General features: G+C 35.5%; 1 protein-coding gene across 1 annotated transcript; it reads left to right on the plus strand.

Annotated features, from left to right (window-relative positions):
• The first annotated feature begins 11,760 nt into the window (after positions 1 to 11,760).
• LOC134754650 (lipopolysaccharide-induced tumor necrosis factor-alpha factor homolog) lies at positions 11,761 to 22,259 on the plus strand. Its single transcript, XM_063690992.1, has 3 exons — positions 11,761 to 11,947; positions 18,156 to 18,453; positions 19,928 to 22,259. The coding sequence occupies exons 1-3, from the start codon at positions 11,935 to 11,937 to the stop codon at positions 20,031 to 20,033; spliced, it is 417 nt and encodes a 138-aa protein (XP_063547062.1). The 5' UTR covers positions 11,761 to 11,934; the 3' UTR covers positions 20,034 to 22,259.
• Positions 22,260 to 24,172: the final 1,913 nt, after the last annotated feature.

Consider the following 24,172-nt stretch of genomic DNA (forward strand, 5'->3'; position numbering starts at 1 on the left):
TTTTTAGCACCTCGGTCGCTCCGATATATCTGATGGCGACTGTCCCTACTGTAAACTTTTTGCTAATCTATATTGAGCCATATCACAGAGCCAGTTAGGAAACGTATGTGTTGTACACAATAATTGTGTACAACACGCACCGTGCTAGTTGTATGCATGCACAATTGATCTTGTACCTCGGCAGAGGGGAAATAGCGTCCCAATTTGTCAGTAAATAAGAACAAACAAAAATCTACTCATCCATTTCCTTTAGGTACTAGTATACTGCAATGTTCTGCCACCAGAGTGCAGGACTAGCCTTTTTAGTAAACCATAGAGTAACACACTGTACCCACTACATACACATACATACAGTATACATACTGTACATACTGTACTGTACCTTTAATAGGTTTTTGACAAGTTTTCAGAGATAACAAAATATGACATTGATGCATCAAGGCGGTTTGTTTACAGAGGACCTACCGGAAAACGCGAATCCGAAATTTCGCTATCTGCCTCTTTATCGCTCGAATATGCAAGAGTGACAGAGATGTTAGATAACGAAATTTCGATTTTCATCTTGGTTTGCAATAGACCCTCAGATTGTGGTAGTGGCGCCCTGGCGCCCCCTACGCAGTTTCGCGTAATATTCCCTAATCCTGGCCAAGCTATATTTTCCTACGTGATTTTTTTTATCAGTTCATGATAAATTCATTAAATAAACTGTTCTTTTATTTTTTCGTAGTTTTGCGAGGATAGCTATAAGCTCGACAGGGCACGAGCGATAGAGAGGCAAATAGAATACCGAATAATCGGCAAAGTGGCCGAATAGGCCGAATAGTTGCCGAATATTCCTGGCAACTCTAGTCGTAATATCATATTATATAATGTCGTTTATGGCGACACTTAAAAGTTCTTTCTATCGGCCAAGGTGAGGGAAATAGCTTTCTTCATAAAGGATTTCTTGTCTCGCCCGTCAAGTTTTATATAGCTGGTGCGGTCATATCATAAAGAGTGCCGTCCCATTCACACCTGCAACTGGACAATATGAAGTGTAAATTACAAATTATTTTATTCATCATACTTCACTGTTTGGTACCTAAAGTAAGTAAAATTGGCTTAATATGGATACTTAGAAAGATAAATCTGTAATATTTTGCTAACACCGAACGACTGCCTGCCCACCATTGGATAATTTTATTCTTACGTGTCGCATCGTCATCTACGGAACCCACGAATCACTTTGCAGAAATCAATGAAAGACCTGATAAAAGAGCCTACCTGGCATGGTTTTGAGGGGACGTTTATTACAGACTTAAATCCAGCCGCACGTTTCTAACGGCCGAGTACCTATACGTGATGCAGGTGGATCAAGTGCGCACTCATCCCGTATATATCATCAAAGATAGATATATAACTCCATAATAGATGGATACAGTCTAAGGAAAAAACGTGCCTCGAAAATCAAGAAAATTTGATTCTCGATCAGAGGGCGCTACTAGCTTTGGCCTACTCTCGTATAGAAGGCGTTGACGGTTTCGTTTGTTATTTATAATTTTAACGCATATCAGTGAAAGAACATGCGTCAAAATCATATAAAAATAATTAATGCAAATAAAAAAATCATTTATCCATATTTAAATACATTTTAACGTATTTTTATAAATCTTCATTTTTAGTTTTAAAGTATGTCGATAGATGGCAGTGAATTTACAGTGGTTACCATGAATCTAGTATAACATGGATCGGTCATGAGGGGTGGGGCGAAATGACCGAACGGGATAAGTCTTATGCATCTTTCAGTAGTAGTGACAGAGAGCAATACATTACTTTTTGTCTTTGTCATAGTTTCACTTTTCCACCGCTGCCACAACCGAAATTGTGGCAAACAAATAAGTACATAAATAAGTAAGTCCGTGCCGTGTGCTTGTTTAATTATTGTTGTTTTCTATGAAATTGTGCTTTCTCTTATAAAACATAGTGATGGTTAGCGTTTTGAATTGATAAAATAATGGTGAATTTTTCTGTAATCGGCTGTAATAGCCGCTCTGAGCAAAAATATGAGAACATAACCTTTCACACGTAAGTACGGTATTTTACACCTTCCTCTTAACGCAATATGTGAGAATAACATCGTAAAATTACGTTACAGTCAAAGCAATGTAGAATCAAACGATTTAAATAAAAATATCACAATTATTTACGCAAATTAACAAAACATTATTTAATATTGTCTTCGGTTACCGCGATAGTTACTCATGAAATAAAACTATGAAAACGGATTATATCGCGTATATTGAATTTATAATACATCCCGACGTTTCGAACTCTTTACAGCGTTCGTGGTCAACGGGTGACTGAGGAAAAATTACAAAGTGCAAAAATACCCACATACTAAAATAATGAACAATCATAGACTACAAACTTTAAGGCTAGTTGTACATGCAAAATCGGTTCGTAAGGCTAGTTATACACTATAATTATTTTTCAAGTAAAGATATATATATATATATACGTTTAATCTTCTTCTTAATTTAGCTGCATAACAATCATGTTAGGGATACCAGATGAAAATATCATAATTTTATGGGTAATTTTGACCTCGAAGTTTTTTCGTATTTCTAATTCCAAAAAATAAAATAAACAAATGTTGTGAAGATTAAATGTGGTGTACATTAATTGATGTGAATAATGTGATTGTGATTTCATAAAATTAAAACTCATAATACATTTTATTTTACGTTTTATTTACTAAAGATGTTTAGTTTTGTACCACCTGCGCGAATTATAGGAGGTATTTCATTGTTCATACGCCTAAAAAGAACGGCCCATTGACATTTTATTCAACAATTTTAATACCGTCAAACTTTGCCTCCAGGGTAATCGCCCCAACGTGATATCAAATATTGGGGTAATTTTTACCAATATGGTATCCCCACGTTTATGACGTCATCTATGTCTATCCCTTACGGACGCACGCGGTAGGCCGCATCTATGTAATCCTAGGTCTATGGTGGTTACAAAATTTACTATGACAGTACAGTACCGTTCTATCTTATTATATCCTCTTTGATATCACGAACTCCATGAGTCTCGTTTCCGTCGGATTGCTGTGTGCGGTGGTCACGCATTTAGGCAAGAGGATAGGGAAGAAAATTTCACAATGTGAACTTACCTTAATGTTAAGAATAATTTTTCCTCTGCATTCATTTCATGTGAGTAATTCGGTTGTATTTCGTCAATGTTGAATTGCTTTTATGTAATCGGCAATTTTCCCTGAATAAACAATCACCATTAAATATCAGATTTTTTATTAATATTGCCTTCGTCTGACTCTGACTATTGTAGAAAGGCAAACAGGTCTTCTTTTTCGTGTAGCATGTAGCATTATCGTCACTCGCTTCTTCTCGTAAATAATACAAAAGTAAATTAGTATTTTATTTGTACGTCTGACATTATATGAGTTGACATTGACAAGCCATCAACGAACGCTGTTGCGACTGCACGCCGCAACAGCCTCAGTCGCCGCTTAGTAGTGCTGCCCCGTAACGTCGCATCAGTAGTGCAGTTACAAATGGTTTTAAAAACAAGATATGTTTGTCGAATGAGAGAAAACTTTCCAGGTGGAAAAAACATTTGAATATAGTCAATTTTATGTCGCGATTTTACATAATCACGCAGTCATGATTAGATATGTGGTTGAATAAAAGATTGATCCAACTGTTCTTCAACGACGCGCTCAATGCATGCCAAACATGTTCGTATGTCGACATAAACTTGTTGTCTACCTACGAGCAGAGATGCGACTTATTTGAAATACTTGTACCTATTTAAAATACAAATAAATATACTTACATATTTGGTATTTAAACATATTTTTAAGGAAACCATTTTGTATTTTATTTGACATAATTTTAAGACATATATTTTCTAAATAAACTACCGTCACGTGGACGTAAGGTGGAAGAATTGACTCACTATTCATTATTTTTTATTAAATACAATAGTTCTTGTAGTACTAGAAACGGCCAAGCCACATAATTTGACTGAGGTGTAGAGTTTGTGAAGTTAGGGCTTGTAGAGTTAGAAGCTTGGCTATACAAGAGATCTGATAACTTTTTGACAGTGCGAGCCTTATGGTTTCGTCTTCGAAACATTTGACATGAAAATGATTTTGGTGAGATATATTTCACTTCTTTTTGTAAGTTGCATAATGACAATCTTCCATCCCCTAATTTAAAGTGTTGGGGTAATTTACTATTAAAAATCATGAAATACGTATCTCCGAGGCATATTTTACGCGAATGCGAAAGCAGATTTGCTTTTTACTGATTCCCCATAAAAACTTCAACCCCCCTTTTCAACCTAACGCTTTGGTTTGGTCTTTCAATGCCTTTTTATTCGTGTAGCTACCGTTGGCGCTAGTTGCATATGTAGCTGTAATGTTCAGCCAAGGTATGGTTGGATAGGACCGATACAGTGACTCAGTGTTATGTTATAAGTACGATGCTTGTTTTATATAAATAATTTTAATTTCATCGGTATGTTGTATCTTCTTGCTGTGTAAATTTTTCTTATTTAACTATTTGTTCATTGTATGTTATTTTATGTATTTTTTCTTCTTGTCCGTTACCTTCCGTGTTTCTTCTCACCTGATGGTCTCATCGGAAAATCAGCGCTGGAAGCCACCAGCAACATGCTGAGATGAGGCCATTTCGTGGCACTTTAATCTTATTTTATATTTTCTTTTATATTATGTAATGTCTTGTTTGTTTGTGCTTACGAATAAAATTTTATTCTATTTTATTCTATTCTAAATGACTATCCGCGACGTAGAAATTCCGAGATATTATTCTTTCATTTCTTTCGTACAAGACCAGGTGAAAATGTTATCAAGGTCTAACGCTGGTACAGCCAGCAAATCAATTGTCAATACACCAGCTCGACCCGCTAACACTACACTACATATAAGGCATTTGTAGCCAGCAGCGATACTGCTTCAAATTCCGCGACAAATGAACAAGCTTGTGTATTGTGCAATAAAAAGGATCATTCCGAATAACAGCGTGGTGGGGGATGTAGTAGCCATCATCTGTGACGTCAGATTCAGGAACTTCGACGAGATATTTATTTTTCATATAATCGTCGATGACTTTGTTGTAGTCATCACGCAGTGAAGGTATTTGCTTAAATTTATTTTCTAAGAAAAGCAAGCGACGATGAGCCACAGCTCGGGAGTTTCCTAGCTGAAGAATCTTTGCAGAAGGGTAAGGCGACTGTGACTTTACGTATAAGCTTTCACACTCCGTCTCCTCAGGACTGAGGAAGCGTTTGTATGGGATCTCTTCTAATTCCTAAAATTTATTTAGGCTTGACTCAAGGTCATTGCGAATTAAACCGGCGAAAGAATTATAAATATCCTTCTGAACATAGTCACCCTTTTGAGGAGTCACCCATAAATACATAACCGAATGTGGTTTGCACTGCGGGGGGTGCGCACGAGCCAGACTATCATGTTCCCCAAGCATATGTACGGGAAAGGCTGACCTCCTAACAGAAGATCAATATTGCCTCGTATATTCCTGGTCAAGTCTGCGAGTGTTACGTTCGTCAAATGAGCTGTCGCATTTATTAGTTTCGATTACACACTCGGGAAGCGGACCAGTTATGCAAGATACCACTAACGCGTGTATGTAGTACATATTTGTAATTTGGATATATGTGCGATTCAATGTTTAAGTAGACATAACCGTGTATATTTTTGACATTAAATAGGTACCGTTAATAACGGGTTGGCTTAAAGTAATAAGAACTGTTATTTTCGAAATCATAAAAATAAAGACGATAATAGCTAATAGTTTCTGGATTTGAAATGAAAAACTAGATAATATCATAATATCTAATTTTGAAATCAAACGCTATAATATATATGGATCTATAAGCGGCTCTAAAGGGACCAAAATGATGGAGATTGTCGTAAATGACTTTTAGAATTTTGAGGAACCAGCTATCCAGCTGATGGCGATACTGCGGTATTCCAAAGTTTAATTTATATAGAATTTTTTAACTCGCAGGTGACTTACCCCGTTAGTCCGTAGTAGTCCTCGTCTATCATTCCAAAACTTAATCTTCTTAAGCGGGTGTTCAATATTCTTGCGGTATGCGGCGGGAGCGATAATATATATGAACTTTAGCGGGCTACAATTGCTATTAAATATGCGGAATCAATATAATAAATGTGTAGCTTGCGATAATTAAATTTCAAGTGAAGTCCGTTGTCTAGTTGAGATTTCGCACTAACGAAGTTTGTTCCGTTGTCAGTTTGTCAATATGTCAGTGTCCTGTCTCGGTGGCCAGAATTCACCTTAGTTTTTATGTAAAAGAGGTTAGTCGAAAAGGAATTTGGTGCAGTAGCGCCACCAAATTGTTTTTAGGTTTAGGTTAGGTTAGAACTACAACCCCCCACAGAAGGGACCTGCTTACAGAAAATGAATAAAAAAAATTGGGATATTGAAAATGAGAATCACGTCAAATCGGAATTTCAAATTTCGGAATAATGGCAATTCGGAATAGGGTATTTGACAACATTAAAAATATATAACGAATTGCTGTCATCCTGAAAGATAATAAACTAATAAAGTATATTTCAGTATATTTGAATGTAAATTATGTTTATTTTTTGGAAAATAAACGAAAGAAAATTTAATATTTTTTGAAATTTCATCAGGGACGTGAACGCTCTGTGATTGGTCAACGCTCGGATGACGTCACACGCGGGTAAATTCTTGATTGTCTCGAGAGTTTTAGCAGTTTTATTTGTATTCAGTTAATTTTAGTTACTGTTCCACAGTTTTCTGATATATTGCGATTTGTCCGTTTGTCGGTTTATTCGTATATTTATCGTGCAGTGGCACAATATTCATAAGAATCTCAAATTGGAGCCGAAATATGTGAAAGCTGATAGCGGCAACCTACCAGATATAGACGCATCAATGGTTGCACTTTTCTTTAAAGATAATCCGGATTACTATGCTGCGGAACTTAGAAATGTAAAAACAGCTGTGTGGGTATACGTAGAAATTGTTTATTTACGAACATTTCGATTTCGATGATACGAATACGACGACGATATATATATAGAATACGATGACGAGAATAGTATCTCCATACTGCACTTTAGTTTAAAAGAAAAAGTATTTATTGAGGAATTCTATGTAAGCATGTATGGGAAAATGAAACAAATTAATAAAGTTTTCAAACCTGTGTGGCATGATACATCTAGGTGTACTCTTTAAAATTCACCACTCTCCCCCTCCCTCCACCTGACGCTACACCCCCCCCTCACCTTGAAATGTGTCCCCGATGGTGGTTTTTTGACATTCTCACGAAAACTATAATAGGTACCAAAAAAGTGTCAAGGACAGAATTAATCCTCATTAAATTTGGAACAAAAAAGGCTTTATGTGTTTTTGTATAAGTTGGACGGTATTCAAGCTATAAGTACTTGTATAACCTTAAAATTACAAAATAACCATACTCGTTTGACGACGTGCATTATATTTTCAAAACGACTAGACGGATTTTAATGAAATATACCTAAAATTCACCGCAGTGAAGCCAGCTATCAAACAAAAAAAAAAACAAATTAAAATCGATTCATCTGTTTCGGCGCTACGAGGTCACAGGTAGACACACAAATACCAAAGACATAATAGGCTATTTGACTAATTTTTGAAAATGGTTTTAATTGATTGTTTATGACTTAATAATTACACTACATTGATATTTCCGTGAAATTTCCTGTATTAAATATAAAAAAACAATGTTAAAGTTTATTTATTTTGATCGCGCCTTAAACGCTGTTTTTGCAAAGGGGCTAATCACGTGACACGTGTGACGTCACACGCGAGTAAACTCAGTCAATGACCTTAGTAAATCTTATCGTTTATGTGCATTGAATTGATTATTTCACTGTAAAATGGTATATAAATGGTGTATAGTGCCGCAATGTTCAAGTACGACTATAAAAAATCCAAATAAATTGTATCCTCAGTATTTTTCTCTGACAGATTTTCCAATATATATATGGATAAGTTCGCCTCTGTTGTATTTAAATCTCTTTGTAACTGTTTTTTCGTATTTATTTTTCTATGTACAATAAAGAATATACATACATTAATAAATTGTTTGTTTCCGTTCCAACGAATCCCAAAAAAAAATGTGGTTAAAACTAGCGCGAAGAGACCCAAAGAGCATTTTAGCGCATACAAATGTTTTTATGTGTGAAGACCACTTCGATGTAAGTAATATTTAACTGTAAATAAATATGGTAGTTAAAACAGCGGATTTTGTTGTATTTAACGAAACAAGATCTAGGTATTTAATGTATTACTACATATCCTCATAACATAGCTCTTTCAGCATTAGTAGGTAGTTAGTAGCATACTGTTTCTTTCAAACTAAAGTGCAGTATGGAGATACTATTCTCGTCATCGTATTCTATATATATATCGTCGTCGTATTCGTATCATCGAAATCGAAATGTTCGTAAATAAACAATTTCTACGTATACTACACAGCTGTTTTGACATTTCTAAGTTCCGCAGCATAGTAATCCGGATTATCTTTAAAGAAAAGTGCAACCATTAATGCGTCTATGTCTGGTAGGTTGCCCCTACCAGCTTTCACATATTTCGGCTCCATTTTGAGATTCTTATGAATATTGTGCTACTAGATATACGGATAAATCGGAATATATCAGAAAACTGTGGAAAAATAACTAAAATTAACTAAATACAAATAAAACAGTTAAAACACTCAAGGCAATCAAGAATGTTTACCCGCGTATGACGTCATCCGAGCGTTGACCAATCACAGAGCGTTCACGTCCCTGATGAAATTTCAAAAAATATTAATTTTTCTTTCGTTTATATTCCAAAAACTAAACATAATTTACATTCAAGTATAGTGAAATATACTTTATTAGTTTATTATCTTTTAGGATGACAGCAATTCGTTATATATTTTTAATGTTGTCAAATACCCTATTCAGGGAAATTAGCTAAAGTTACGGCATTATGAATGGAAGTCTTTTTTTAATTTGAAATATTGAGATGTGTATGTTATAGACCAAAGTTATTTTTCATCAACCCTCCCCACCCCTCCCCCCCTCGGTGTCGCCGCCACACCGCAAAGGGCCCGAAACGCAGTTTTTCTCAATTTTTAAGGAAACCGTTCAAGATACAGAAAAAGTAAGTAGGAACGAAATGATCCCTAATAAATGTGCTATCAATCTCTTATACACACTATAGTACTATCACTTATAGTTTTTGTGCAATCTGTCACCAAAGATGCATTTTATTTTTTATTTAACGTTTTTTTCATTTCTAAGGTAACTTTTCTTTAAAAAAACTTACGATATCACCAAATTTAGTAAAAAGTAAATATGCTCTTTCAAATGAAGTATAACTTATTCTTAAACTCCTTCATTTGACGAAGTTATGCCATTTTGAAAATACATCGTCTTCAAATATTTTTAAAGTCAGCGAATATCGTTATTAACCAATTGTCTGTATATGATAAGAATCCTGACCAAATTTTATACAGCATAACCGAGGGTGAACCCACGATTATTACCCGGTGGTAATATATACACATAGTATGTGTATAACGATAACGTATGTGTATAACTATATTCGCTGACACATTTTTCTTTTTTTGGGATTCGTTGGAATGGAAACAAACGATTTGTCTGGATTTTTTATAGTCGTACTTGAACATTGCGGCACTATACACCATTTATATACCATTTTACAGTGAAATAATGAATTCAATGCACATAAACCATAAGATTAACTAAGGTCATTGACTGAGTTTACTTGCGCGTGACGTCACACGTGTCACGTGATTAGCCCCTTTGCGAAAACAGCGTTTAAGGCGCGTTCAAAATAAATAAACTTTAACATTGTTTTTTTTTTATTTTTAATACAGGAAATTTCACGGAAATATCAATGTAGTGTTATTATTAAGTCATAAACAATCAATTAAAACCATTTTCAATAATTAGTCAAATAGCCTATTCGTGATTTCAAAAATCGTAAATGTTATATTCGATGTTTGTTACTATCGGAATTGTTATAATCGGAATAGGGATGATGACACATGTTGAATTTTATAACAAAATCTAGTAACATAGATAACAAATGAGCAATTTATCACAATAATGTAGATATTAAATTAATATATGGAAATAATACAAAAATACAGGACCTGAAAGTTTCAAAATTTAAGTAATTTTTCAACTGAACAAGTTTGAGAACAAATACAATTATTTTATTAAATATTTTGATTTGTGTTTTTTAAAGTAGTCACACTACTATATATAAATTCCGGCCTTCACCACTGGAGGGCTTCGTCACTTTTTCTTTAATATTTGACATCTATTACAGTTTTTAATTTTTCAACTTCCAAAAAGGAAAAAAGTAAGGGTACTATTCGATTCCTTTCATTTTATTCAAAAAAAGATTGTACGGCAACTATATACATAAACGCAATATTTCACCGACAAAAACGCAATGTTGTTATTTTGTCCATACATTCAAAATGGGCTCTCAGTGAACTTGACGTCACGTTCACTTATCGTTTTGTTAGGAGCGTTTCGCGAGTGAAGTACGACTCTAGACTGACTATCATTTCTGACTTTGGTATATTTTTAATGCAATGGGTCCCATATAGACATTTGATCCTAAAAATAAACCTGATCGATTGATACCATTAATTAAAATTTGTCATCTAGCCTATTATGTTGGTTCGGAATTTAAAATTTCGGAATAATGGCAATTAGAAGTTCGTTATTTCAAAAATCGTAAATATTAAATTCGGTGTTTGTCACTATCGGCAAAGAGGATATATATAATAAGATAGAGCGGTACTGTCATAGTAGATTTTGTAACCACAGTAAATTCACTGCCATCTAGCGACACACCTTAAAACTAAAAATGAAGATGTATAAAAATACGATAAAATGTATTTAAATATGGATAAATGATTTTTTTTATTTGCATTAATTATTTTTATGATTGTGACCCATGTTCTTTCACTGATACGCGTTTAAATTGTTAAATAACAAACAAAACCGTCAACGCCATCTATACGACAGTAGGCCAAAGCTAGTAGCGCCCTCTGATCGAGAATCAAATTTTCTTGGATTTTCGAGGCACGTTTTTTCCTTAGACTGTATTTATCTATTACGGAGTTATATCTATCTTTGCTATCGGTCATCGATAATCAAAATTATGTAGTTCGGAATTAACAAAATTCGGCTTTTCTGCTTTTCGGAAATATAAATCTTCGTGATTTTCATCATTCGTAATTACAACAGTCGGAATTTTGATGGGTCGAGCATTTAAAAATTGTAATGATAAAATTCGACATTCTAAAATTCGGCATAAAATGTTTTTATGACTGTATTTAGTTATTATCATTGTGTTTTTGGCATTGGGCGATGAGAGTAAACCTATCCGATTAGATCAGTGACTCACATAAAAATATTAATATGCCATGTTAATTCCTTCGCAAAACGAATAAGTTGATATTAGCGACGTAGACAAGTTACGTGACGCAACGTATTTGCGTTGGTCTCTTTCGCACTCGAGAGCAGTAGTAAGTCCTAACCAGCGTTCTCATTTCGCTGCAATGACGTGCGCGCACGCACACGGCCGCGCCACGCGCGGTCGACTGCATTCTCTATTCTCTAACAGAGCGGGCTAAACAACGCTTGATAACGTTCATCTTTGACACTTCTCTATTATATTCACCTTATTAAACCCGAAACCGTCAGCAAGTTACCAAAAAACCATCAAAGTTACCAGTTATTGTGCAAAGCTCTTGATTTCAAACCTAATTATCAATTATTCGGTTAAGAAATCGGAACCAAGGTTAAATTTCATCACTATGGACGCAACAAGTAAGTAAAAATCTGTAAACGGATATTTTTAAGCGTATAATTCATTTTGTATCCTCTAAACATAGAAGAAAAACAAACGTGACATACATAGGTATTACATATAAAGACCAGGTAGACAACAAACAACCGTAAAAGCCTTAAGCACAGTTGTTTGTTCAATTTGTGTGCTATAGATAGGTACCTATGTGCCATGTGGTTAGATTTTGTTTTCCTATACTACTCACTAGTATTTAGGTTTTGTGCAGGAGAGGGTAGGTAGTTGTAAAGTAGTAAGCTGGTACTTAACGCCTGAATAAGGGCATGCAGGTATTGCAGGTAGAAATAGTTTGTGTGGAAGGCAGTTTCCAAAATAATATAAATGGGGTCCCAGCGCGCACAAGTTGTTTGCAGAAATCGCAAAGCGTCTGGTTGACGTAACTGGTGACCGAAGAGCTGGCGGCTTCCTCGCACAACGTATCAGCATTGCGATACAGCGGGGGATTGCCGCCAGCATCCTTAGTACAATGCCTCAAGGGCCTATTTTAGATTTAAGCTAGTTATTAATTTCGTTTACGTAGTACCACTGTATATATCTTGTATGTAAATAGTGTTTTTTTTTAATATAAATGTAGTTCTGCCATTAAATACCTACCTAAAAATCATTGCAATAATCGTGTTCAATCCATTATCACTTTAGATATTAAATAAATATACTTTATTTCTAAACTGTGACTGATATGGGTGAAGGGTCGGCAACGCGCGTGTAATATCTCCGGTGTTGCAGGCGTCCATAGGCTACGGTAACTGCTTACCATCAGGCGGGCCGTATGCTTGATTGCCACCGACGTGGTATAAAAAAAAATACAGACAAGGGCATAAATATATATACATTCCCAAAGTTTCAAAAATATGTGTACGCTCTTACACCTTAGACAATAAAGTCGTGTTCACATATTTTTGAGCCATTTGTCTGGATCGATATTTTTGCCTTCGACTGTACATAATGGAGGTAAAACAAATTCGTAATGAAACTGATACAGTGATACTTAACATTAAACTAGGGCAAAAATTTTACTTTCCATATTTCAAGATCAAAAAACTAAAAACGCAATGAACTCGTAATTTCAATTGGATTGAAATAACAATAAACTGTTAATAACTTAAATAAAGGTAGTATGTCGCTGCTTTTGTTAATGTTAAGAAATGTTAAGGATTAGATGCACCGACCGTAAAAACTTCGTATACAATAAAATTGAGCGAATGTTTAAAGGTTTGGTGCAACCTATCCTAAGCAAGCGAAAGATACTCCCATTTGCTATTAAATGTACATAGTATTTCATAATATCACCTACTAAGTCTGCTTATGACTCGACATGCTCTTGGCCGGTTTTATTAATTCTTATAATGCATGACGAAAGTACTGGTCATGCCCTGATTACCACCAAGTCAGCATTAAGGATGACTCACGTTAGACCGGGCCGTGGAAAGCACCACGTGATTACCTGTCATGTCATAGAAAAGTAAGAGCCGGAAGCTCCGGCCCGGACACGGCCCGGTCTAACGTGAGTCATCCTTAAGGGGCTACCTGAGGTTTTCATCGATTTTTGACAAGTTTTGAATCATATCTCCTACTTTTGCACTACATATAGAATTATAAGACAAGCGGCTATCGGTTCTTCAATCTTTTATCTCCATTTTTGTCTACCGGATTGTGAAAAAAATGAATACTTATTTATTTATGATTGTTTTTAACATTGTCTAAAAAAACACTTTTTTCGTACCTCGATTGCTGTGAAAGATCTTACTTATACGAAATCTACATATTTGGGTTCGTCTTAGACGTCTCAAAAAATTTGTCTAAGATTTTAATTTTAAACTAATTAACACAAAAGTTATGGCCAGAAAACCAGTTTTTTGGCCTAAAATTGTTCAACTTTGATGCCAAATATTTCGAAAACAATGAACTTTGAAGTAAATATGGGATACTATATTGCTAAAATCCGTTGCTGTAAATATACTAAGCTACAAAAAACATCAGAAAACTAAGGGATTCAAATCGAAGGTCATTGGGGCATGGGATCCCCTTAACGCATCAGTTGGAAACAAATTTCGACATCCAAACTGCAATAAATTATCGCACAAAAGTACTCATTTGTACCGAAAACAAAGGATGAACTTAAATTTTTGACCGGTACTGTATGACCTTACATGTCCCGGTCTTACAAGATCGTTATCTATAATCGTGCGCATACTGCTTAATAAAAATAAAAAACCGGCCAAGTGCGAGTCGGACTCGCGCACCGAGGGTTTCGTACATTACATAATAAAATTTTAACAACGTAGTTTGTATGCGAAATGTGAGTGAAAGGTAAATTGCGGTTTACGATTTATGACGTATTAAAAAAAAACTACTTACCAGATCTCGTTAAAACCAATTTTCGGTGGAAGTTTGCATGGTAATGTAAATCATATATTTTTTTCAGTTTTATCATTCTCTTATTTTAGTAGTTACGGGGGGGGGGACACACATTTTACCACTTTGGAAAAAGATGATATTAGAAACCTCAATATCATTTTTGAAGACCTATCCATAGATACTCCACACGTATGGGTTTGATGAAAAAAAAAATTGAGTTTCAGTTCCAAGTATGGCGAGCCCCCAAAAAAATCTTATAGTTTCAGAGAAAAGTGGCTGTGACATACGGACGGACAGACAGACAGACATGACGAATCTATAAGGGTTCCGTTTTTTGCCATTTGGCTACGGAACCCTAACAAAGACTATAAAACTTTTATATTTTCTCAAGGATCTATTATTTTAATTACTAGGTAATAATAATAAAACAACCCTTAAGGCCCCGTGGGTTCAGGTTCTTCACTAAGCTCTCACTGAGCGTAAACATAAGCGAGAAAGCTGTGCGTGCCCGGCATCGTGGATATCATGTTTTTATATTTTAATTTTTACAAAATAAAATAAAAAATATCGATGAGGTCGATCAAAAATAAAATTGGGCATTTTAGAAGCAATTTTCATATCATATTTACAGCTTTTCTGCAAAAAAAATTACAAGTTTTTAGTGATGAAAGGCCTCAAGATTGTTTGTTGAATTTTCGGCCACCGTATTGTGATCTATAGGCAATTAACCAAAGGTTGTCTAGAAGAGATCACTCTTAACCGTTACTTTTCTTGTATTCTAATAATATGCCTTTATACAAATATTCAAGTTCCGCACGCAAAGAAATGTTTGATCTCCATACAAATTTTCAACCCCGTTTTCACCACCTTGGGGGATGAATTTTCAAAAACGCTGAAGTCAGTTTTCTACTCTTTTAATGAAATACCTTTTTACAAAGTTTCTAATTCCTAGCTTAAAATAAAACTGGAACCCTATACAAAGTTTCAACCCCTTAGGTAAATTTTTAAAATCGCTGATATTACTTTTCTTCTATTCTAATAATATGCCTTTATACAAAAATTCAAGTCCCACACTCAATAAAATGTTTGATCTCCATACAAACTTTCAACCCCCTCTTCACCACCCTGGGGGATGAATTTTTAAAAACGCTGAAATATGTTTTCTTGCATTCTAATAATATATCTTTTTACCGAGTTTCAAATTGCTAGCTTAAAATAAAACTTGGACCCCATACAAACTTTCATCCCCTTTTTAACCCCCTTAGGGGTTGAATTTTTTAAAATCGCTTCTATTGTACACTTTATAAATTGAACCTGGTGTGCAAATTTCTACTTTCTAGCTTTTGTGGTTTTGCCTCTGCGTTGATGAGTCAGTCAGGACACGTGCATTTATATATATAGATAATAACCATACAATCCTTTAACTGCGCGTTTTCATCAGTTGCTATAGTTTGTTTAGCTTTGCACACAAAATATCAAGTTTGGGCGGCTCCTTCAGATATGATATACCTAACTGATTTTTTTGTACAATATACCACAAATGATACGTAGTATTGTCATATTTAACCCCAAGAAAGCAATTTTGAAAACAATTTCATATAGTATTTATTTTTTATTTTTTGTCTATAATTTTTCAATATTTTGAAACAAAAAAATTCCTAAATGAAATTATTTTTAAAATGAGGTCACCGGTGACCAAAGGTAGGGTTTGCAATCCGGATATCCGGTTATCCGAATTATCCGGATATCCCTCGAATCTAGAATCCGGATCCAACGTCTCACAGGATCCGAATAATTCGGATATTTCGGATCTCACGGAAACGTTAAATATTGGTCATGGATGGAACTCATGGACCCATATATTTTCGAATAAAATTAATGAATGATTTCGTTCATTTGACATAAAAAAAAATTGTACATTTATTTTATTTAAAATCAAATACCTCAAGCTAGGTACATCACGCGATCACTAGTAACACATAAAACTAGCTATCTGGATGGAATAAGGGTAAGTATTAGTATGTTTTAAAGTAATAGGGTATTACACTGTATTTAAAATAAATTATTTCACACCATGCATGAAATAAAGCACCAGATAATTATTATAAAAACATAGATAGCAGTTATTTTTAAACATAATTTCTATTTAATCAATTGGATTGAAGTATAAAAAGTAGGTTAGTTGACCGTGGTCCGTGACGTCACGATGTAATTTTTCATATAAATTCCATATTAGCAAATCGTTTTGACAGTTCTAAAAAAGAAACTGATTTGACTAGGTAGTAGAATACCCTATTGTTATCAGGCTTTCGCCCAGTCGCCTGAGTCGCCTGTGGGTCGTCTACCTGGAACGTCATTAGACATTAGTGCTTGTGCGTGTCGTGTTGTTATCATTGACTTTTTTGTGTTATCGTGTCGTTTCCCCATCTTCTGTTAAAACGTGCACGTGCTTGATGTGCTACATAATAGCATTGTAGTTTTTTTTTTCTATAAAAACTGATTGTTATTATTTAATTGTTAATTTGCGAATAAATGTTTAATTTTTGTCATACTTTTCTACACCGATTTCAGTACGTTAATTTAAAATAAATCCTACTAACCATGAAAATAGCCTTTTTATACCGAATCCTTGTAGAACGTAACTTTTTTTATACATATCCGTATTATCCGAAATATCCGTATATCCGGATACGTCAAATTTTAATATCCGAAATATCCGGATCGGAAAAATTGACGGATATTGCAAACGCTAACCGCAGGGCTCGCAGCTTCCTCGCTAAAAGAATTAGTCTAGCGGTACAGCGAGGAAATGCTCTCAGCATCTGCGACACCATGCCGCAGGGGGATATTTTTTAGTATTTTATTTTAAGGTTAGTATTATTTATTTTTAGATATTTTCAAAATTACTTTCTTGAGATTTTTTTTTTCACGATATATTATTTTTATTTATTTACATACAAGATATATACAATGGTACTACGTAAACGAAATTAATAACTAGCTTAAATCTAAAATAGGCCCTTGAGGCATTGTACCAAGGATGCTGGCGGCATTTCCCCGCTGTATCGCAATGCTGATACGTTGTGCGAGAAAGCCGCCAGCTCTTCGGTCACCAGTTACGTCAACCAGACGCTTCGCGATTTCTGCAAACAACTTATGCGCGCTAGGACCCCATGGACCTAGAGTTTCAACTCCAAATGGAATGAAATGATACTCTCTACCGAGGCTGAAATTAAATATGAAAATATTGTGTATTATTTGTTGTATATTTTACAAAAAAATATTCAACGGTATCATATCTGAAGGATAAGCTTGCTACATATGTTTTGAAAATTATTTTAATTTTAATTTAAAACACGTGACTAAAATGTATTGATGTGATACATTTTTAGAACCGGCTTAGAATGACCTTTCATTTAATACAACACACGATAGGTTTCTGAAAAAAAAAATTCTTTTCCATACAAAAAAATTATAAAGTCATTACTCCTCTCCTTTTTATTTAATTTTTTGGTGCTTCGGGTCAAATTGATTTATATGACCTAAAGATCAATCGCGCCGATTTTCATAGCTTTAACACCATTTGAAGCGTTTTTTGGCGAACCGCTATCACTATTTGTAACACGGGGTCTCGGTCTGGTAGATTAGGTACTATATACCCATATAGTACCTCATTAAAAAATCGATTCATAAGATACCTACATTATTGTATAATATACTCGCAGGTATGTCAGTTATTTCTGACCATACACTCTTAGAGTTGTTGTTAAAGACCCCGTCTCTAAGCTACTTAATTTTTAATGTATATTTTAGTGGAAAATAAGATGGGACTTCCGCCTCCGTATGAACCGACTGCCCCGAGCCCGGCGCCACCGCCCTCTTATTTTGGCGACAATCCGCCGCCGCCGGCAGGGCTGGCAGTACCAGCAGTGCCACCACGCACCACCGTCATCACGTCGCCCGCGGCGCCCTCCGACCGGCCCATCAAGCTAGGCCCCGGCCCCACCGGTGCTTCCTGTCCGACTTGCCATAAGTCCATTGTGACTCGTGTAGACTTTGTACCGAATACTCGTACTCATATAGTATCTGCGGCGCTTTGTGTTCTAGCCGGGTAAGTGACCTATGTTACTACTTAGTGTTGCGAGAGCCACAATTGTTATCTATTGTGTTGTGCATGTGCATGTCTCATGGAATCAATTTGAATAAATATGCCTTATATATCTTACTTACGTATCACAATGATAGGTAACCAAACCGAGAGATTTAGATAGACCTCTTTACTTAATATAACATGGTATCACCGAGTTAGCAATCATTGTAAGCAGCATCTATCAGAGCCGGTTGTTTCACTCAAGTACTTGTAAACACCTCAGAACTTCTTTTGAATAAAATAATTGTGGTGTGACTACATATTGCACATCGAGCAAAGTACAATTCTGAACATGCGAATGTATAATTACATTAATTTCTTTGTCTTTATGGTTATTCATTAGAGTAACATAAATATACAAGTATATGAATAATTATTATTTTTGTATGATGTGGGAGTTGTGAGACACACTCTCCTTGCCTCCCTGGGTAATAATCGACGTATACAATTATTTGTGTATTATGTGGGACACAGTCTCCTTGCCTCCGTGGGAATGAATCGACGTATACAATTATTTCTAGGTATTATGTGGCATACAGTCTCCTTGCCTCCTGGGTATGAATCAACGTATACAATTATTTTTGTGTAATGTGAGAGGACGGTCACAGTCTCCTTGCCTACCTGGGTCATGAATCGACGTGACAATTATTTTTGTATGGTTTGGGGCACAGTCTCCTTGCCTCCCTGGGTAATGAATTGACGTTACAATTATTTTTGTATGATGTGGGACACAGTCTCCTTGCCTACCTGGGTAATTAATCGACGTATACCAAAATTTTTGTATGATGTGGCACAGCCTCCTTGCCTCCCTGGGTAATGAATCGACGTGTACAATAATTTCTGTATGATGTGGGACACAGTCTCCTTGCCTCCCTGGGTATTGAATCGACGCATACAATTATTTTTGTGTGATGTGGGACACAGTCTCCTTGCCTACCTGGGCAATGAATCGACGTATACAATTATTTTTGTATGATGTGGGACACAGTCTCCTTGCCTCCCAGGGTAATGAATTGACGTTACAATTATTTTTGTATAATGTGGGACACAGTCTGATTGCCTACCTGGGTAATTAATTGACGTTACAATTATTTTTGTATGATGTGGCTCACAATCTCCTTGCCTACCTGGGTAATGAATCGACGTATACTATATTTTTTGTATGATGTGGGACACAGTCTCCTTGCCTCCCTGGGTAATGAATCGACGTATACAATTGTTTTTCTATGATGTGGAACACAGTCTCCTTGCCTACCTGGGTAAAAAATCGACGTATACTATTTTGTCGGGGTTCGCTTGGCAATCTACGAATTTCAGAGTCGGAGGTGTACATTTTTGTAATAGCGACTGCAATCTCATCAACCTATAGCAAAAAAACTAAGCATTTTCTGTAAGCTTGGTTTTCCATTGATAGTGCATATTTTCTTTACGTCAGATGTTGCTGCGGTTGCTTCGTGCCGTACTGCATGCGCTCCTGTAAATCTGCCAATCACTACTGCCCCGCATGCAAAGCCTTCATCGGAACATACCAGCATTCCTGAACTGCTGCTGCTGCTTATAGCCAACAAATATAATATCGGAATCTTTTAAGGATGTTTCAAACAAATGTGGAAACAGAAACTATAATAAAGAGCTATAAATCATATTTAGAACTAGGAAAAGTATATAACGGGATAATAAACGTAACTCTAATTTATAATGCGGTAATGTGTACCTAAACGTCAGTTTACTTTTTTTATTCTGGATATGAGATTTAGTTTTCAGAACCACTCGCTTGGCCGATTTTAGAAAGAATATTATTTGTTGATCGCTCGTACGGTCCCGCCCATACTTATTTAAGGTTACAATCAGATTAAGATTGTACCAGCAGCAATGCAGTGGACAGCAACGCTGATGCTGCTGCAGTCGTAATCCGAATGTAACCTTTACTGATCATGCTAAAATCACTGTGAAGTGCTACTCATCAATTCTCAATTGTATTAATATCTGTTCTCTACTCATATGTTAAGAACAGAAGAGAAATGTTTCGTATTGTGGTCAGGGACGTAGCTAGAGGATATGGCGCCCGGGGCAGTCACCCCCTGACGACTGACAAAAGTTTCCCCGCTGCTGCCTTTTGCCCATTTCGGCGCCCCCCCTTGGATAGTTGAATTAATGTCTATATTACCTATAGGTGCCTAATGCATGTATTGATCTAAGTTATTCATATTTAAGCGCACACTATCGAATATTGCAATGAATGAATGTTAAATGGCAAAAGGTCTAATCTAAGTAAATACAAGCTCTCTTCGTATATTTTGTATGAAAACGAGATTATTTTAAGAAAAATATAATATGTAAGTATTCACGACCAAAATATGTAGATACTACTTAAGTAGGCAAATTAATTATAATACGGTGTTTTTGACAAGAGCGTGACCGGCGTGTTTTTAGGGTTCCGTACCCAAAGGGTAAAAACGGGACCCTATTACTAAGACTCCGCTGTCCGTCTGTCCGTCCGTCTGTCCGTCTGTCTGTCACCAGGCTGTATCTCATGAACCGTGATAGGTAGACAGTTGAAATTTTCACAGATCATGTATTTCTGTTGCCGCTATAACAACAAATACTAAAAACAGAATAATATAAATATTTAAATGGGGCTTCCATACAACAAACGTGATTTTTTTGCTGTTTTTTGCGTAATAGTACGGAACCCTTCGTGCGCGAGTCCTACTCGCACTTGGCCGGTTTTTTTATTCAACAATGAATTGGCAATAGTTACTCGTGAAGTAATCTTTCGCGTAAAATATATATTTAAAAAAATATTAGGTTCTTACTTAATTTTGCACTATAGCAGTTTTTCATGATTACTGAAAGATGGATTGCGACAGTGTGAAGTGTATTTCAAATTGATTTGATTAAATCTTGGTTTTGAGTTTATTTTGTTTCGTTGAAAAATACTTTAATCTGGGCTAATAAAGAAACTGCTCGTCGGCTCATGACAATAACCTACTGTCCGCGCGCGAATTCCGTGCACGGCTGAGGAATGTAAGGAATGTTGGGCGTCATGACAGAGTGTCATTTTGTACGTACGGGCGCAGCGCACATCCCCCCACTTCCTCGACCTCCGAATGCACGGAATTGGTTCGCGGACAGTAGTAGCGCCAGTGGTAAATGTTTGGCTCATGTTTGGCGATGCTCCTTCAAAGGAAGTTCTTGCATAATCCAGTTTTATGAGTGACATCATTGGAGCGCCATCTGCTTATGTGTACAATAAAATTAACAAAATACTAAATATATACAATTTACAACTATATAAATGTAAAAAAAAAATTAACCGAGTGGCTTAAAACACTTAACTACGAGGAGACAGAGGCTCTGATATATTAAGTTGATATACTTGATATTAACTTAAACTTTACAGTACCTATGACCTTGACATTATACTTTACAGTACCTATTGTAGAAGAAAATACCTATTGTATAAGAAAAGTACGATACATAGTTCTATGCTTTACAGCACCTGTATATAAGAAGTGCCGATAAGTACATCACCTCACCACCTGCACTCACACGATCTCATACACACACACACACACACACACACACACACACACACACACACACACACACACACACACACACACACACACACACACACGCACACGCACACGCACACGCACACGCACACGCACACGCACACGCACACACACACGCACACACACACACACACACACACACACACACACACACACACACACACACACACACATATATATATACACACATTTAATGTAGATAAAATTGTATTAGCTTAAGTTTTCTTTCTGCACTACAACTTGTTGCTACGGAGGAGCGGGGCTTCCTGATACTGATACAGGTATAATACAATGTGTGGCCTGTAATAGGAGCAAAAAATTGTACTGTAGGCTATACTCCTCAAACTGACCAACATTTGTTCAGCGACTTTTAAAAATAATGAAGACTTCGTATTTTTCATACAAAATAAATATTATCTTCAATGTACTTACGTGGCTATCATTGTGATTGACGTTGCGTCTTGGAAAAAACTTTAAAGTGTATTAAAAATCTAAACACAAGTTATTTTTAAAAGTCGCTGAATAAATGTTGGTCGGTATGAGGAGTACAGCCTACAGTTTAATTTTTTGCTCCTATTACAGGCCACATATTGTATACTTAATAGGAAGTCCCAACCTACTACCTTGTAATGTAATATTTTATGTCAAACATTTTATTAATGTAATAAAATATTTTTCATTTTCGTTTTCAAAAAATATTTTCATTTTCATTTTCACATCAAAACGCCCAATAGATATCAAAATAAACATCACAGTTATGCTTGTTCACGTTGTGGTCGTTCATCACATGTTCAAACACGCCTCGTACTTATATTCATGGATTTTGTAATACCTCTACACCGACTTATTTTAATCGGGCACGCTCTTATCGTCCGTTGTATATGTAATAGTTATTCACGATACAAGTGCGGAAAAGAGGAAATTCGAAACGAGTAGCGATAAAGTAAAACACGACCGCAGGGAGTGTTTTAAATCGCCACGAGTTGCGAATTACCTATTCGCCCGTGTATCGTACAACGTTTTACAGTAATATGTAATAGTAATATGTTTATGTACTAGGCCCTTTAAACTTTCGACATATACACGAAAAGTGCTCTTTACGCACTAGTGCGAGAAAGTAGCACCATATGTACTGTAAAAATATTTTTAATGTGGCTGTTTAGCGTGCGGAAAGTTGGTTTTCGCAAACTAGTGCTTTTTACTTTTCCAATTTTTTTAAATTTTAACTTGTTCCAATTCATGACTACTTATTGATGAGTGTTAATATTAGTTTCCTTTAAACGTCGTAATCAACATAAAAACCTACTTTTAATGTAAGAATACGAAAAATATGCATATTTCATATTTTATTACTTACCTCTTCATCATTATAAGTATTTAATGTTTATTATTTAATGTTGAAAAACCGTTCTTAATAAGTTGTCTGAATGGAACGGAACGCCTGTCAAAGAAGAGGCGTATTTTCTTACTGCAAGAATGTTTTAAGTTTCCAAAGGCAACATTCGATATTGTTTTTATAAATATACGATACACAAATAATCGTAAATAACGATATTTAGGTAATAATTATTTACAATTGTTTCTGTCTTATAGAACATGCATTTGAAAAAAAAAACTTTTATTGAAGTGGTTTCAATAATAATAACAAAATCTATTCTAGTCGAATAAAAGCTAGAAAAACACCTCTTCATAATGTCAATGTCAATGATGTCAGTGTCACAGAATTAATAATATAAAAAAATTTCTAATTCCATTCCTTACTTGTTGCTTTTCTTATTTTTTCGCAACTGTATTAAAAAACGTCGTTCGATACACGTGCGGATATGTCATTCTTCACTCGTCCCGAGTCTTACCACTCGCCTACGGCTCGTGGCAAGATATCTCGGTACTCGTGAAGTAATGACATACTTTCCGCACTAGCATCGAAATGTACTATTTTCTACTCGTCGACTATAATCTGTGTGTGTGCTATAACTTCATATGCAACACTACAACCTTACTCTTTTCAACGTTGGATAGTCTATGGCACTTCCGACTCGAGCATAAGAATTTTTACAGTAGTTTTTTATTTTATTTTATGTAGTAGTAGAAACAATTGCTTC

The sequence above is a fragment of the Cydia strobilella genome, chromosome Z, assembly GCF_947568885.1.
Source record: "Cydia strobilella chromosome Z, ilCydStro3.1, whole genome shotgun sequence".
NCBI lineage: Eukaryota > Metazoa > Arthropoda > Insecta > Lepidoptera > Tortricidae > Cydia > Cydia strobilella.